Below are 16,415 nucleotides of genomic sequence, written 5' to 3' on the forward strand. Positions count from 1 at the left end.
TTTCTTTTAGTTTCGTATTTAAGTATTTAGAACAAAATGAGGCGATGAATATATATTTGAGTAAGCCAAGGTGATTATAAATTAATATATGTTCTAAATATTCTCAATCGACAATGAGCGTTCAATCACCTTAATGTAGTTGTTGATGTTTGAACCAGTTCATGACCATGACCTCTAGGAATAACAACGATTCTTTTAACCACTAAGATAAGTTGGTTCTGCGATGAATATATATTAAATATGTAAGTTTTGCCCATCTTATGTGCCTACATGGAGAAGGAAATGGTCAGAGTTTTACAAGTTGGGCACCAATTTTTCTCCCGACACTAGTAATATAGTTTTCCATTTTTCTCACACCCATTGCTTAGCTATGCTTGTATTTGTTTATAAATTGAGTCTTCCTTTCTCTTACAATTTGCCTGCGCTGTTGTGTAAAATATCATTGTTTTGTTCAAGCCTTTGTCAGGGTCAGAGCTCAAGTTCCAGCAGCATTAATGAAGGTGAACTTTCCTTCATTTAGTCTCTGATAATCCCATTTTCTTAGTAAAGAAACGATCTTTCTTTATGTTCCATTGTCTTGTAAGTAAACAGGAATCATGTTTTGTCTATTGCCTTCTTTTCTGATCTTAACATTGAAAAACCATAGCGAAAAATCATGTTTTTTCTTCGGTTTTTGATGCAGAAAGTTGTGTTGAAGTTGGATCTACACGATGACAAGCAGAAGCAGAAAGCGATGAAGGCGGTATCGGGTCTACGGGGCGTTGATTCGATAGCGATGGACATGAAGGATCAGAAGTTAACGGTGATAGGCGAGTTAGACCCGGTGGTGGTGGCGAAAAAGCTAAGGAAACAATGTTACACTGAGGTTTTATCAGTCGGACCGGCCAAAGAAGAGGAGAAGGTCGACAACAAAACCGAGTGCATCGCCGACTCTGTCATGGCCCACGGCTACCATCCTTACTACACTCCATGCTACCGTGTTGTGGCGGCAGAAGAGTATCCCAGTGCATGTGTGATCTGCTAAATTTTCATGCTCTTTCATATCCATGGTTTGATAAATACAAGGATTGGTATTGTAATGTCGGTCTCTAGTGCACTGTATGTAATAGAATTTCTGAAGGATCAAATATATTAACAAAATTTTATCTGGTTTGCAGCATAAATCAACCAATCCCAGTAATTAATGCAACATAATGGTGGTTTTGTTTGAATTAAAGGATCATTGTCTGTGACGCAGAATGTAGGTTTTTTTTTAGTTTTAGAAATAGAAATTCTAGTTTGTAGACTTAATGGAAATTTCCTTGATAGCTGATGCCAAGTCTCTGAAACTACAATTCCTTTCCTCCGTGGGCTTAACCTTTCACCAACTTTGTTCGTTATGGGATCTTGGATAGGGTCGGGTCGGATTTTTATCTGCTCTGACTTTGACCTGACATATGAACTCATAACCTGACTCCGACCTGAAAAATCAATGATATATTCGACCCCGACCTGACTCCGACCCAAAATATATTACCATAAACAATGAACTGAAAAATTGCATTCAACAAAAAAGCAAAAACCTATAAAAAAAAAAAAACAAACTCTAAACAATATATATATATATATTATTTAGGGTTTGCTATATATATAATGGCATTTTCATTAATAAGTTAAAAATATATATAATAAAATTAAAAAATATCCTAATCGGGTCGGGTCAAATTTTTTGACCTATAACTCAACTCCGATTCGATCCCAAAAATTTTACACAGTAAATCTGTCCCGACCGATTCAAAACTAAATTTTTTTAAAAGAATTATGCTCCTATCGAGTCGGATCGGATTGGAATCCTCGTGAATTTGCCATCCTTAATCTTGGATGGCTTCAAATAACTGCATAAATTAGAATAAATAAATAAATTGAAGCTTGTGAATATTAAAATTGGTGTTAATTTTGGGAGACAGTCTATCTCACCATTACAATGATTAGGAAAAAAATCCATTTTAAAATAATGATGTTTTCCACAATATAATATTTCTTTATTAATAAATAGTACTAACGTATTTATTTTTATAAGTAGAATATTTCCATCCTATTATCATCTATTAATAATTTGAAACTACGAGGAGATAATTATTTCATATAAAAAAGGATAAATTACGCGTTTAGTATCTAAACTAGCAAGGTTTATTTTAATACCTAAACTTTATTTTTTTACAACCATACTTAAAGTTTAATTTTTATTTCATTTTAGTACCCGTTCAAAATTTAATATTAAATTTTGAAAAAAAATGAAAATTTAGGAACTAAAACAAACCAAAACTGATATTTTAAGTACTAAACGCGTTAACTTTTTATTAAAAAGTAGTACTAACGTACTTATTTTATAAGTATAATATTTCCATCCTATTATCTTCTATAATAATTTGAAACTACGAGGAGATAAGTATATATATAAAAAAGATAAATTACACATTTATAACTAAACTATCAATTTCGTCTATTTTAGTACCTAAACTTTCAATTTTTAAGTACTTAAAATTTGGTTTTTGTTTTATTTTAGTACCCTTCAAAATTTAACGTTAAGTTTTGAAAAAAATGAAAGTTTAGGTACTAAACATACCAAAACTAATATTTTATGTACTAAGCGCGTTAAGTTTTTAACGGCGGGTACTAAAATGAAACAAAAACTAAACGTTGGGTGTTGTTTTGAGAAAATTGAAAGTTTAGATACTAAAAGGGGCCAAAACTGATAGACTATGTACTAAATGCGTCATTTACCCTAAAAATAATCTCGATGAGAGTGTGCCAATTTTAGAAACCTGAGCAGTAGTTGGTGAGATGGAGTGATTATTGTTTGACAAATTTACCAATGTTTTTGTTATTTCAGGGGTGAAATCTGCAACCAACTTGGTAGAAAAAAGAGATATTCAAAGTAATAAATCCTTCAATTTGCACATGGAATGGTTTCACCATTAACGACTTATTTTGTTACAGTGTCCAAATAAACACTACATCTGTAGGAGAGCATTGATCTTCCCTCACACATACGCTATTGCATGTGAAGAAAAGACGAAAAATACAGTTATTGAAGATACATAAAAATGACACGTGAATCCATGGAGTTCCTTATGATAAGGCTAGTATTTCTATGGTAAAATTACGACTTTCTTGGGTTTTTTTTCCTTTCAAGTCCTGGCTCGAACCAGTGGCGATTGAGGTAACGGAGAGTGGGGGGACAAGATGCTCGGGACATCAAATCATCCATTCTTCGAGATAGGCTGAGTTTAAGGCTGCTTCGCCTGCATAATTTACGTGGTGGAACCATGGCCTCGTTGTTCTTAACCACAAAGCTTCGAATCCTCGACAAAGCAACTTGCATGGTGCTGTCGTCCATGTTAGCAAAGCAAACCCTGAACCAACCCGGTTCGTCGCAGTGGAACGAAGAGCCCGGTGAAACGTTAAGCTTAACTTCATTGATGAACCCGCCACAGCTCCATTTCCGCTTCGAATGTCTTGTCTTTGAGTAGTTTGCGCAGATCCATCCATATAAACAGCCCCGCATGCTCTTCAGCGAACCGATACCGACTTGGGAAAGACTCCAGGTGAAGTACTTGTGCCTCTTAAACAACAGCTCTCTGCTTTCGCTTATGAAGTTGTCGACAAAATCGTCGTCCGACAGCAACGATGCGATCAGGTACTGAGTCTGCGACGACACCAGCCCGAAGCTCGACATCTTTCGGGCACAGCTAACGACGGCGTCGTTGTATGAGTACACGATGCCCTGAAACCGGGGAACCCCATGTCCTTCGACAGACTGTAAACAATGTGGATTAGATCAGGGTTGCATTCGACGTCGTCTTCCTCTATGATCTCGGAAATACTAACGAACTCCGGCTCCATGAAGACTGTGGCGGCATATATCTCGTCCCCGATCAGGTGTATGTTCTTCTGGTTTATGAACTTTACAACGTTCTTCAATGTGTCTCGATCTAAGATTGTGCCCAGTGGATTCGATGGATTGGTTAGGAGTAATCCCTTGACTCGCAGGTTAGCTTCTTGTGCTTTTACATATGCAGCTTCTAAAGCATCTCCGGTGATGTTGAAATTATTGCAGCTCTCACAGTTCACTGGTACGAGTTCAACCCCGGTTCTCCACCTCAAGTCACGATCAAATCTGCAAATGAATGCCAAATTCAATAACTTTTTGTGCTAATTTGATGACTATTCCAAGAGCTACGAGTCAACTCATTTAAGCCATAACCCCATCCAGCTGTTGAGAGAGTGATTAAATGAAAGTGACTGCTCAATTTTTCTATGATGATTACTGTCCCACTGGGATTGATGCTTGTTGGGTTTTGTTTTTCTATCAAATAATATAGTGAGCAGCCTAGAGCTTCAATGTATTTTGACATCGACCCAAAGAAGCACTGTTGCTTTAATGATTCCCATCAACCATTTTTCTTCTTTTTCATTAAGAAAAAGGGGAAGATGACTAAATTTAATCGTTAGTGAAATGAAAATATTTTATTTAATATTCAAGTAATGTTTAAGTCAAGAATCTAATTGTTTAAATAGCAATTCCCCCCTCTTTCTCCGTACTTTCCATGTGTGGGTGTGTATTGGGACAAAGGTCAAGTTTGTCATTAAGCAATTCACAATGGAGCCTCATCATATATCCTCTAACGTTGTCACAATGATTATTTTGATTCCTATTTTTTTAAGCATTTTAGCCCTTTACGTTTTATTTTAAGATAAAAATGTCGTAATGTTTGATTGAATAATCATTTTAACTATTATTTTCTTTAGAGCATTTTACCCCTCTAATGTTCATTTTAGAGTAAAAATATCTCTATTTTAGAACGTTAACATCTTATTAATTAATGATTTCCATCCATTGAGGGGCCTATGTACCCAAAACAAAATTTTAGAGAAAATAATACTTCATTATTATTAAGATCATTAATAAGTTTATAGAATCTCCATGTTTTATTTAAATATAAAACATAATATCATAATTAGCCTCTAACGTTTGCTAAAATGATTATTGTGACTCCTATTTTTTTAAGCATTTTAACCCTTAACATTTCATTTTAGGATAAAAAATGCCTTAATATTTGATTGAATAATTATTTTAACCATTATTTTTCTTCTAGAGCATTTTAGCCCTCCAATGTTTATTTTAGGATACAAATGTACCCAAAACAAAATGTTCGGCCAAAATACTTCTAAAATAATTACCATTTTAATAAACATCAGATACTAATTTTGACATTATGAATATAATAAAAGCAGCAGAAATGATGAATTACCCTGGCTAATAAGGAGTGGGAACGAGAAACGCTTCACCAGGATCGGCCAAGGAAATGCAACTATCTCATGAGCTCCGGTTGCTCCGCCGCTCATAACAATGCGCTCCGGATCAAATTTCACTCTATCTCCCCTCACTTTCCCCATGAATTTTGCAACAGCCTGTGGCGTAAAAAAATGCAGACAAGTTCCATTAAATCAGCATGATCAATCAATAATCAATATTCAGGTCCTGATGGTATGATTAGCCTACCCCTCTGAACTCAGGCATCCCATGATAATCCTGGAAAAGTGCAGTCTCCTTGAATTTGCTCACACCTTGTGCAGTGCAGAACGATGCTTCCGGGTGCTTGACCAGCCACTTTTTGACGATATCAAGGCAGAGCTGGTCCATGAAACCGTCAGTTTAAAATAGGTTCCAAAACAAGAACCGAGCACAAAAAAATCCCATGATGTTTGTGTTTTATTACTGAAACTATTTACCTGATTCTCAGCTAGACCCATCTGGATAACTCCGTCAGGTCTGTCTACGGGATGAAAAGGATTGGTTTCGTACGCCTTCCAGCCTTCGAAATAAGGAGAGTTTTCACCATGGCCATTGCCTGTAGCAATCTTAGACATGGCAGCCATTTTTTGAGCAAAAAGAAGCGGTTTGAGAAGAGAAGAAGAGATTAGTTTGGTTGAGCTAATTGTGGGAACTTGTTTGCATGCTTGGAAGTGATGAATGGGTATTTATAGTGTTGATAGAAGGCTATGATGGCTCAGAAAAGTTGGAAAGTTTCCACTTTCCATGAAGGAACAATGTTAGTGTTTGACAGGAAGTGTCTTCAACATATATTTTTCTGTTCCGGTATATTTAATGCATTTAATTACTTTTCCCCTCTTATTTGAAGGTTCTCTTATTATTCTGGACCGACCTAAGTAATAGGAATGTTAAAAAAATCTTATATATATATATATTTTTAATTTTTATTTCTTTGAAAATATAGAAATATTCTTACACCAATATAATTATGTGTTTATTGTTAGGTACTAAGATATTTAGAGATATACATAATTTTACCGATATAAGTATGCGTTGAGTGTTACATTTTTTTTTTATTTACTTACATTGGTATAAGTATGTTTTAAGTTTTATATTTTTTGTATTATGAATTATGAAAAAATTGATAAATAATTTTAATAGGTTAACCTGTAACCGAACTGTTAATAATGGCCTACCGAGTAGCACACTGGCTTTTGTGGGTGAGTCTCCCAACGATGATTTTCTACATACACAAGGATCGAACCTGAGACATTGCTTAAAAGTAGGTTTTTATAATTAATTATATTTAGGATAAAATATGCAAATGGTCTCTCAATTATAGGATACTACTTTATTAAAAGTTACAAATAGTCATTCGACTATAAAATGTTGGTTTATTAAGTCTATCGACTATTAAAATTTACAAAATGGTCACTTGACTATTCATTAGGTTCCAAACTCGTCATTTTTCGTTAAAAAATTGGCGGTTGTCTAAGCTGAACGTTAACATGATGACTAAGATATATGATAATTATTTAAAATTCTGAGATTAAATTTTATCATATCACAATCAGTAGGTCAACGTTACCATCGATTTTTTAATAAAAAAGTACGAATTTGAAACATAATGAATTGTCGGGTAACAATTTTTATAACTTTTAATAGTCAAGAGACTCAACAAAGCAACACTTTATAATCGAAGTACCATTGCGTAACTTTTAATAAAGTATTGTAATACATATTGTCGCTGAAAATAGCATATTATTAACCTTAACACAACAAATATGTTTATACAAATTGAAACCAAGTCCAAAAATATAAATTTCCTATAACATATATTTACAAAACTTTTTGACTTGTAAATTTTGTTTGCTTATGTCGATATGCATTTTGTCACAAACGTTTTTGACTTATCATTTTTCCCTCCATCAAACACGATTTTTTCACCATTTATGCACATACTTCGTTTTTCCTTTCCTTGCCTAAGAAATGATTTTTCAACATTTTTACATAGAAAAAACATTTTCCATGACATTAATTCTTTCCATTTCGCAGTAATTATTGAAATCTCAAATCTAATTTCCACGCAATGCATATCATCAAACTCATTACGCTAATTAAAGTCATATATCGACTTATCAAAAATCCTTTTAACAATTTTTTAAAATTATTTACATAATTTTATATCTAACTTTAAACTATGAATCCTAAATCTTAAATCCATAAATTCTAAATGAAAAATTATATTAAAATAAACAAAATTGTAAAAATTTAATTTGGGTAAAGTATACAAAGTCTCATGACTGTAGGATATTACTTTGTTGAGTCCTCAACTATTAAAAGTTATAAAATGGTCCCCGACAATAGGACATCATTTTGTTGAATATCCCAACTATTAAAGTTGTAAAATGGTCATTCGACTATTTATATATTTCAAACTCGTCATTTCCGTTTAAAAAAACAGCTTTGTGAGTTGGACATTAACCTATTGACAGAGATATGATAAAATCTGCTCCCGATTCCATTTGAGTTGTATTTTATGGATCAAGTCTCCTTATACATTATGTTGTCGAGCCATTCAGGGATAGGCACGTGTTTTATGTTAGGGGAGAACTTATAAAAAAATTAGGAGGAGCAAAGTTTTAAAAAAATTTAGGAAGAGAAAATAGATTATCAATAGAAAATACAAAGAAAATATTTAAAATATAGGAGAATTTAAAATTTTAGGGAGGTGACTGCCCCCACTTATCCCCCATGGGTCCATCTCATGAGTAAGTGCTTGAAACATTATGTCGTTGAGCCAGTGCTCGAAAGCAACGCGATGTCATAAGACATCATTAAAATACGATTTTCTCATATCTCAATCAGCATATTAGCATCCAACTCAGACGACAATCAATTTATAACAAAAAAAGATGAGTTTAAAATATATGATTAGTCAGATGACCATTTTGTAACATTTAATAGTCGGAGGACTTAGCAAATCAATGTTTGAAGGACCATTTTATAAGTTTTGAGAGTTGGAACTCAATAAAAACAACGTTACATAATTAGAGGATCATTTGTGTACTTTACTTTTTATTTGTATTGTCATTGTATTTTTTTAATTAAATAAATATGATAGTGTGTACATTTCTAGAAATGGAGGGATAGAGTACCCATTTTCCCCTGGAATTATTCAACTCTCTTTGGCTCTATTTTTTAAATGCTCCCTAGAGATGGTATTATATGCATTGACTTGTTTATTTTGTTTTATATAATTATTAGGGTTTAGATCTTAGAATTAAGAATTACAATTTTTTAATGGAAAATTTTAAACAATTTTTTTATTAAATAATTCTTACAATAACTTTTGGGTAAACTACATATTTACTCACCTACCTATTCTATTGATTATATTTTGGTCATCAACTATTTTTTCAAAATAATACCTTACTTTATGGTTTGGTTCCATTTTGGTCATCCGACGTTAAAATTTTTTTAACATGACAACTTTTTATTTTATTTTTTTAATGATGATATGATATTACCTTATGGTAACACGTCAATTGTTCTACTTGTTTTCTATAGCGGGTGATCAAAACTGAACCAAAACGTAAGATTATGTATGATTCTAAAAAATAGTTATGTAACAAATACAAAATCGTAAAATAGGTGGATGACTAAATACATAATTACCTTAAATTTTTTATATACTAGTAATTTCTAAAGAAAAACTAATAATACTAGTAGGTTGGTAATTAAATTTACTAATAGGGTTCCCAATATTGAAGGAAAGAAGTTGTTTTTGAAATAGTCTCGAGTGATTATAAAATAGTTTATGTTCATAATCTCTCATAGTCATTGATAACACACAGATAACCTGTAGATGCAACTCTTCAAACCATGAACTCCATTGATAATAATACTCCCATTAATTAGGGATGACAATGGGTTGGGTTAGGGTCGGGTTTTTGGTTAACCCAACGGGTTAGTAGGTTTGGGTTTACCCGAGAGGTAAGCAGACCCCATAAATTTCATAATTTAAGTTTTGGGCTTAATTGAGTCGAGTTTGAGCCCAATTAACCCATCCTAATTAGTTATAAAACGGAGATTTTTAATTAGTAGAAAAATGAGAAGGACCAAAAGTGTTATTTCCCCATCTTCTAAAGATGGAGCCTTTATATATTCTTAGTTTTTCTTCTCCTCTTCTACATTTCTTCCATTCTTCTCCTCTTCTTCCTCTTCAAGGGCCAAGCCAAAGGTAAGAGACTAAATCTTTTTCATATTTCTTTTTTATTCATTATTCCCTTAGCAGCATCAATTTAGTGAATCAAGCTTTGGGTTTTTATAATTTAAAAGAAAAGTGAGAGTTTTCACCAAAATCACCTAGGAAAGAAGTTTGGTTAAACAAGGGGCTTTATTTCGGGTTTCTAAAACCAAGGTAGTGTATTTCTAATCATTTGGAGTGTTAAGATTTCCATAAGTATGAAGTTTTGCTATGATTTTGAATATTTAATCATTTTAGGGTTTATATTTTATAATGATCAAATCATGCTTTAGAGGTTTAAAAGACGTATTTATGCTACTTTAAGATCCTATTTAACTCCCTAATGATGTATAACTTGATTAGAAATCAAACCATGACTTTTAGGGTGATGTTTTGGGTGATTTTTTTAGCCTAAATAACCATTTTTGTGTCCGAGTATCAATACTGGGATGAACTATATCGATACTAGATGAATTAGGGCTAAAATTAGGGATTTAAAGCTGGAGTATCGATACTGTTAAGGGGAGTATCGATACTGCCTCTACAATATTGATACTCAGGGTGCAGTACTGATACTGAGCCTTAATTTTTGAAATAGAATGCATTTCTGGTACCGATACTCATAGGGGTATCGATACTTGACCCTAGGGTATTGATACTACTCGCTTTGGATTGTTAGTTTTGACTTGGTTAACGCCCGTAAGAGCTAAGGATAATCTGTAATAGTAAGAATTAGTCCGTAAGGAACTGAAATGCTGAAATTTGCCTAAAAACACTTGTGGAAGCGGGTTACAATAGGGGTAACCATTCTAAGCGATAAGTTGAGGTATCTTCAGTGAGCATGTATACAGAAAGTGAATAACGAGGATAATTACAAGGGATGTATCGACTATCGGTACAATGAGCGAGTCTAATTCAAAAATAATAGAGAGCGTGGGCTTCGAGAATGTCAGTGAACCTTAGAGGTGTAAGCTGTTCTGTCAATCTAAGGGGTATTGAAATGAAGTTTAATAAGAGAAATTACAGTGTCGCTACTCATAGTTGAACTCGAGTCAGGTACTACGTTAGTGGATAGTACAGTAAGTGAACATAAACCTAAAAAATAGCAGTAAAACCCCAAGAATACGTAGAGACTTCACTAGAGGAGGAGAAAGAGTAAATTACCCTTTAGTAACGAGCGACCAGTGTGGAGTAGCGTAATAAATAACATCAGTAGCATACCAATAAGCCTTCATGTAATGTTATGGTTAGAGAATGGGAAAGATAACATCTAGTGAGAGAATGAACTCACTTTAGTGAGTCTAGTTGCTCTAGGGTATACCCCGGTTACCTTAGATATCCTAATAGGGCATTGTCAGTGCATGAGGTACTTCAGGAGCTAGTGAGGACGCGAGGCCCAAACACTCACGAGAAGTTAGTTAGTGATGTCGGTGTCGTATAGCCTATGGGCCTTAGGTATACATGTATAGTCACATCAGTCTAGTTAGGTGGTGATGATCGTCTAGTGGTATAGGATATCCGAGAACACCTAAAGTAAGTGCGCAAGGCACTTTTGTTGCTGACTATGTACTGAGGCATTAACATTCGCCAGGGGTAGATTGGGAAGTGTGATATCCTTACCCAGATACACCACAATAAGAGTGTGAGGCACTTCGGTGACTAATTTGGGTATGAGGCCTGACTCTCGTGAAAGGTGTGTTAGTCGGACGTGATATCCGTAGTTGCTAGTGTCTTATGGCTTTGTGAGACCAGATACTAGTCAACATTGCATATAGATAGTACACGATTGAGTTAGAGTTGCATTTAGATAATGCAAAGCAATTACAGTCTGAGTAGAGGCCATATAGAGGTGTGATCATGACGAGGCCCTTGTTCAAGGACTAAGGGAAGTGTGAGACCCCTATTTCAGTGGCAAACAAGTTAAACTTTACGTAGGTAGCACTTGATCAAGATCATGTATGTGGCTACTGCTTAGTACTAAATTCTTTAGCACGATTATGTTTATAGACTTAATGATGCTCTAGATTAGCGATTATACTACTGGGCTTTTTAAGTTCAAGCTTCGAAAGCTTTTCATTTTCATTTCAGTAGCTTGGGCAGCTCATGGAGTACCGTCGTAGCAGGTGTTCCAACATCTTCTTCAGAGTACTGTATTGTATTTTTAGTGGGCATAAGTATTCAGAGAACCTTACTTGTGTAATTATTTTATCAAACAATGTGATGTATTATTTTGATTTTAAATTATGTGTCACAGAGCTCTGATTTGTAAAATATATTAATAACTTTTTTATATGTTATATGATACCATTGAGTATGTTTTAAAAGAGAATGAGTAGATTATTTTTTAATATTAGGGGTTACCTCGATAACCTAATATGGCACTTTAGGCCCAATCGGGTCTAGGGTGTTACATTTAGTAGTATTAGAGCGTCAGGTTGAAGTCGGTCCTAGACCCTATGGTCAGTTTAGTAAGGTGTTAGTGAATAAATGTCCCTAAGTATGAGATGTATTATTTTGATTTTAAATTATGTGTCACAGAGCTCTGATTTGTAAAATATATTAATAACTATTTTATATGTTATATGATACCATTGAGTATGTTTTAAAAGAGAATGAGTAGATTATTTTTTAATATTAGGGGTTACCTCGATAACCCAATATGGCACTTTAGGCCCAATCGGGTCTAGGGTGTTACATTTAGTAGTATTAGAGCGTCAGGTTGAGTCGGTCCTAGGACCCTATGGTCAGTTTTAGTAAGGTGTTAGTGAATAAATGTCCCTAAGTAATGAATGTACTTGTATAAGTCTAGAATCTTGATGGTGCTTCATTACTTAATCTTTTTGTAGAGTTTTACAATGGCTAATAGTTTCGAGCATGGTCTGAGGAGGCAGTTCCTTTAGCTAGTTTAGGGAGATTGTTCGGTGTACAAGTATGAGAGAGAATTTTTGTTTAAGTCGATATGCTCCAGAGTTAGTTGATATGAGGCCTTAAAGTGAAATAGGTTCCTTGAGGGAATTCGTATAGAGATCTTTGATCAGTTGGCGGTAGACTGTCTAAGGTATTTTCAAAAGTTATATATTTTGGTTCGTAAATAAATAGTTTTTCTGAAATAATTGTTTTTGTGGGAATTAGAATTATGATTCGAGGTTTGTATTAAAAGTTACAAAGCAGTAAAGTGCGATAGGATAATCGAATTGAACCGAAATTGCAGGAAAATTTGAAGGATGCCAGATAAAGGTTGGAAATATTATTTATATATTTTAGAATTTAATTTAAGGTGGATCAGTGGAATTGAAGTCAATTTACCTTATTTAGCCGATATTGGAAACTTGGTGACTAAAGTGAAATTTTTGAAAATGGCATGGCCAAGTGGAAGGTCAATTTCAATCGGTTCATCCTTGACCATGAATATTTTAATGGATATATTATCAATAGCATTTGGTAATTATCATAATTCATTAATGGTGAAATTATAATTTCTCATTAATTGAATTTAAAATTCAATAAAATTAAATGGTGACAAATGTTTTAGATAATAATTACCAAGGAAATTGGCTGAAAATCAGCCCCTTCTTGCTACTGCTACTGCCGTGAGCCTCCATAACTAAATGGTTAAGATTTTCAAATTGATTTTTAAGATTATTCGATCTTTCTGGTTAATTTATTAGATAGAGAATTAATTTACTTGCAATTCTATTAATTGGTATAAATAGCTCATAGAAACATGCTAAAATGATGAACATCATGATTTGTTTGGGATGAAGAACAAGATGATTTGGTGATCTAAAGCTTGATTTTTATAATATTAAATTTGTTGATTAATTTCCAAGCTTATGTGGTGAATAAAATTGATTGGATATATATATATATATATATATATATATATTATATTATATCTATATATATATATATATTATATATATATAATATTTGGCAAGTTAGGGTTTGGTGGAGGTTGGTTGAATTTTGATTTATTTGATGTTAAGTTTGATAGAATAACATGAATTTAATGATTAGGAGATTGAAATCATGCTTGAAATTGAATGAAATCAAGTCCTTGTGCATTAAGGGTATTCAACCATAAAGTGAAAATTAGGGGGGAAATATTGAAAATTTCCTATGGTCTAGAATTGATATTAGATGAATTCTACATACTTTAGAAATTGAATTGGATCAATTTGGGACATTGAGATAGAAAATGGCTATTTTGCAAGCATTGAGAATTGTGGGACATTATAGCAAGAATGTGATATTTGTGGTGTTTATTGTGGATTTTAAATATTGAAATGCTGAAATTTTAAGTTAGAAAGTTGGTTGAAATTGAATTCCAAATTTGGGAGAATTTAAAGGTGGAATCCGAAAGGTCTATAATTTTTTAGGACTTGATTGTAAGTTTATTAAATGTGGAAGTGTCATTTGGGTAAAATATTGCAAGGCTTGAAATTTTATTAGTATGCTGATTTTTTAGTTTAATATGGAGTTGGGATCAAATTTCAAGTTTATAAAGGTGAATAGTTGATTTTGAAAAGTCTAAGAAAGTTAGGGTGAAATTGCCAGTTTTTGAATGTTAAAATATTAAATTGAGTATTTTATTATGGTGCTGGAAATTTTCGTAATTAATATGCAATGATCGTAATGATGTATGATCATTATGAATTTATGGAAAGTTAAGGTGAATAATAGAAAGAATTCATAATTAGTGGCTGATCGTGGAATTAACAGAAGTTGAAGGGTTGATGATGACAATAAATATTTATGGAATTGAATGAGTATTTTGAGAAGTTTGAAATTATGATGGAAGTATGATTTAGTTTATGTAATGATTTAGTATCGATCATTTTTATAGGATTTATATTTTCATCGGAATAATATGTTAGTATAATACGAACATATAGTTTGAAATGATGCATATATGTGATGTCGTATAGACTACGTCAAATCTTTTGATTGTAGCAATTCGAAAGTAAAGGATAAAGTACGCGATAACAAAAGAGAGAAAATCGTAGGAATGTTCAATAGTGAGGCAAAGGTGGGTGCAGTTTATTTATTTAATTATTCCGATTGAGGAAGGCTTGCGTTAAGTCAACCTCATATGTTTTATTTTAAGTATGATTAATTTGATTGTGGAATAATTTCCATAATGATTTATGAATATCTTAAGAATGATATTTTGATGTGAATTACCCAAGACTATATATATTTTCTGGAAGTTATTGAAATGAAATTCTAAATAAACTATTGGGCATAAATTGCCTAAAGTATTTTATATAACATATATATATATATATATATATATATATATTATATATTTCTGGAAGTTATTGAATGAAATTCTAAATAAACTATTGGGCATAAATTGCCTAAAGTATTTTATATACATGATTGTTGGGTATGAACTGCCCAAGTAATGATTTTTGGTAATGATGATTGGAAATGGTTCTAAATTAGAATGTTGATCTATAAATGAATATGATGATGTAAAAGCCTATTGTATGTTGCATTGAGAGTCGTATATATAATTGGCATGCCATGAGGTAAGTGATTATGATATTACGATTATGATCTGGTACATTGTACATTATGACTGGCACCATGGGTACAAATGATATGAGTGCACTTGGAGTGCATATTATTATTCTGATGATAGAATTGAAGTGTTATTGCGCACACTCGTCTAATTCACGTACCTTGTATTCTCTTATATACATTGTGCTATAAAGGGTAAATGTGAAAGTTATGATACGTATGAAAGAAAGGAATATGACATGATATGAAAATTATGAAATACATACGAATGAAAGAATATGAGATGATTTTTTTGTCTGATATTGATTTTAATAGTTTTGACAAAATCATGATATTATGGTTTCAGGTCTGTGACGAGCAAAAGTAGCTTGAATAAGTCGGTTTAGAATTTTAACATTTCATTTGAATTTTAAATTTTAATGTTTTGAATTATATTATGATTTTTTAATTTAGCTTACCTTAAATAGTTTATTTCTCACTAAGTTTTGCTTAGCGTGTGATGGTTTCACGCGTAGGTTCAAATAAAGGAATGATGTGAAGTGAGGAACCTCTAATGCATCTATATGGTATTTACCTACCTACCGTATCAGTAAGACATCTCAGGTTTTAATTAATTTTAGTGGCATGTATAAATTAAGACATCTCAGGTTTTAATTTAATTTTTAGTGGCATGTATAATTATCTAGTTGGTAGTCTGATCGTTTCTTTTTAAAATGGTATGTAATAATAAATTAAGGCTTCTTTATTTATTTAGCATAATTATAATGATAATATGATCGAATAGTATTATATCATAAAATGTTTTAAAGAGGAAAAACCCAATGATTTTAAAGTCAACAACATTTAGACAATTTTATAAGTGTTGCAAAACAATGCCTAATTGTTGTCTAAAACGGTTTTGATTTAAGGGTAGATTATTATTTTACGACATTACTTGATATCGAGATGGATAACTTATTAATTTAAAATGGATCAAAATTTTAAGAGTTCATTTTAAAGAAAATAGGAATGTTGATTTGACAACCATAATTCATATTTTGAGACATATTTGGGTTATGAGTGTTAGATATCATAATGACCGTAGAGAGGACCAGAGTTTTTAGTGAGCAGAGATGAGTGATGTGTCAGCTCAACCGATGAGAGTGATCCTAATAGTTCGTCAAGGCAGAGGACCTACCCAGAGGGGTGTTAGTTCGATTCCTGGGCAAGAGAGCCGAGAAGCAAATCGACCCATTCTCGGTTCAACGATGACTTATCCCGCATGTCAGTTTGCTGGAGGAAAGGGTTGGGATGTTGATGTCGCATATGATATGTCAGATATGT

The 16,415-nt window shown here is 32.8% G+C and overlaps 1 protein-coding gene and 1 pseudogene across 1 annotated transcript; one reads left to right on the plus strand and one right to left on the minus strand.

Moving 5' to 3' along the window:
• The first annotated feature begins 430 nt into the window (after nucleotides 1–430).
• Nucleotides 431–1,145, plus strand: LOC120172997 (heavy metal-associated isoprenylated plant protein 39-like). Its single transcript, XM_039180299.1, has 2 exons — nucleotides 431–500; nucleotides 683–1,145. Exons 1-2 carry the CDS (start codon nucleotides 495–497, stop codon nucleotides 1,022–1,024), a joined length of 348 nt encoding a protein of 115 aa, XP_039036230.1. The 5' UTR covers nucleotides 431–494; the 3' UTR covers nucleotides 1,025–1,145.
• A 2,025-nt stretch (nucleotides 1,146–3,170) lies between these two features.
• LOC120172982 lies at nucleotides 3,171–5,944 on the minus strand (annotated as a pseudogene).
• Between the last annotated feature and the right edge of the window lie 10,471 nt (nucleotides 5,945–16,415).

Source organism: Hibiscus syriacus, unplaced genomic scaffold (assembly GCF_006381635.1).
Source record: "Hibiscus syriacus cultivar Baekdansim isolate YM2019G1 unplaced genomic scaffold, ASM638163v2 tig00111937_pilon, whole genome shotgun sequence".
NCBI classification, from domain to species: domain Eukaryota; kingdom Viridiplantae; phylum Streptophyta; class Magnoliopsida; order Malvales; family Malvaceae; genus Hibiscus; species Hibiscus syriacus.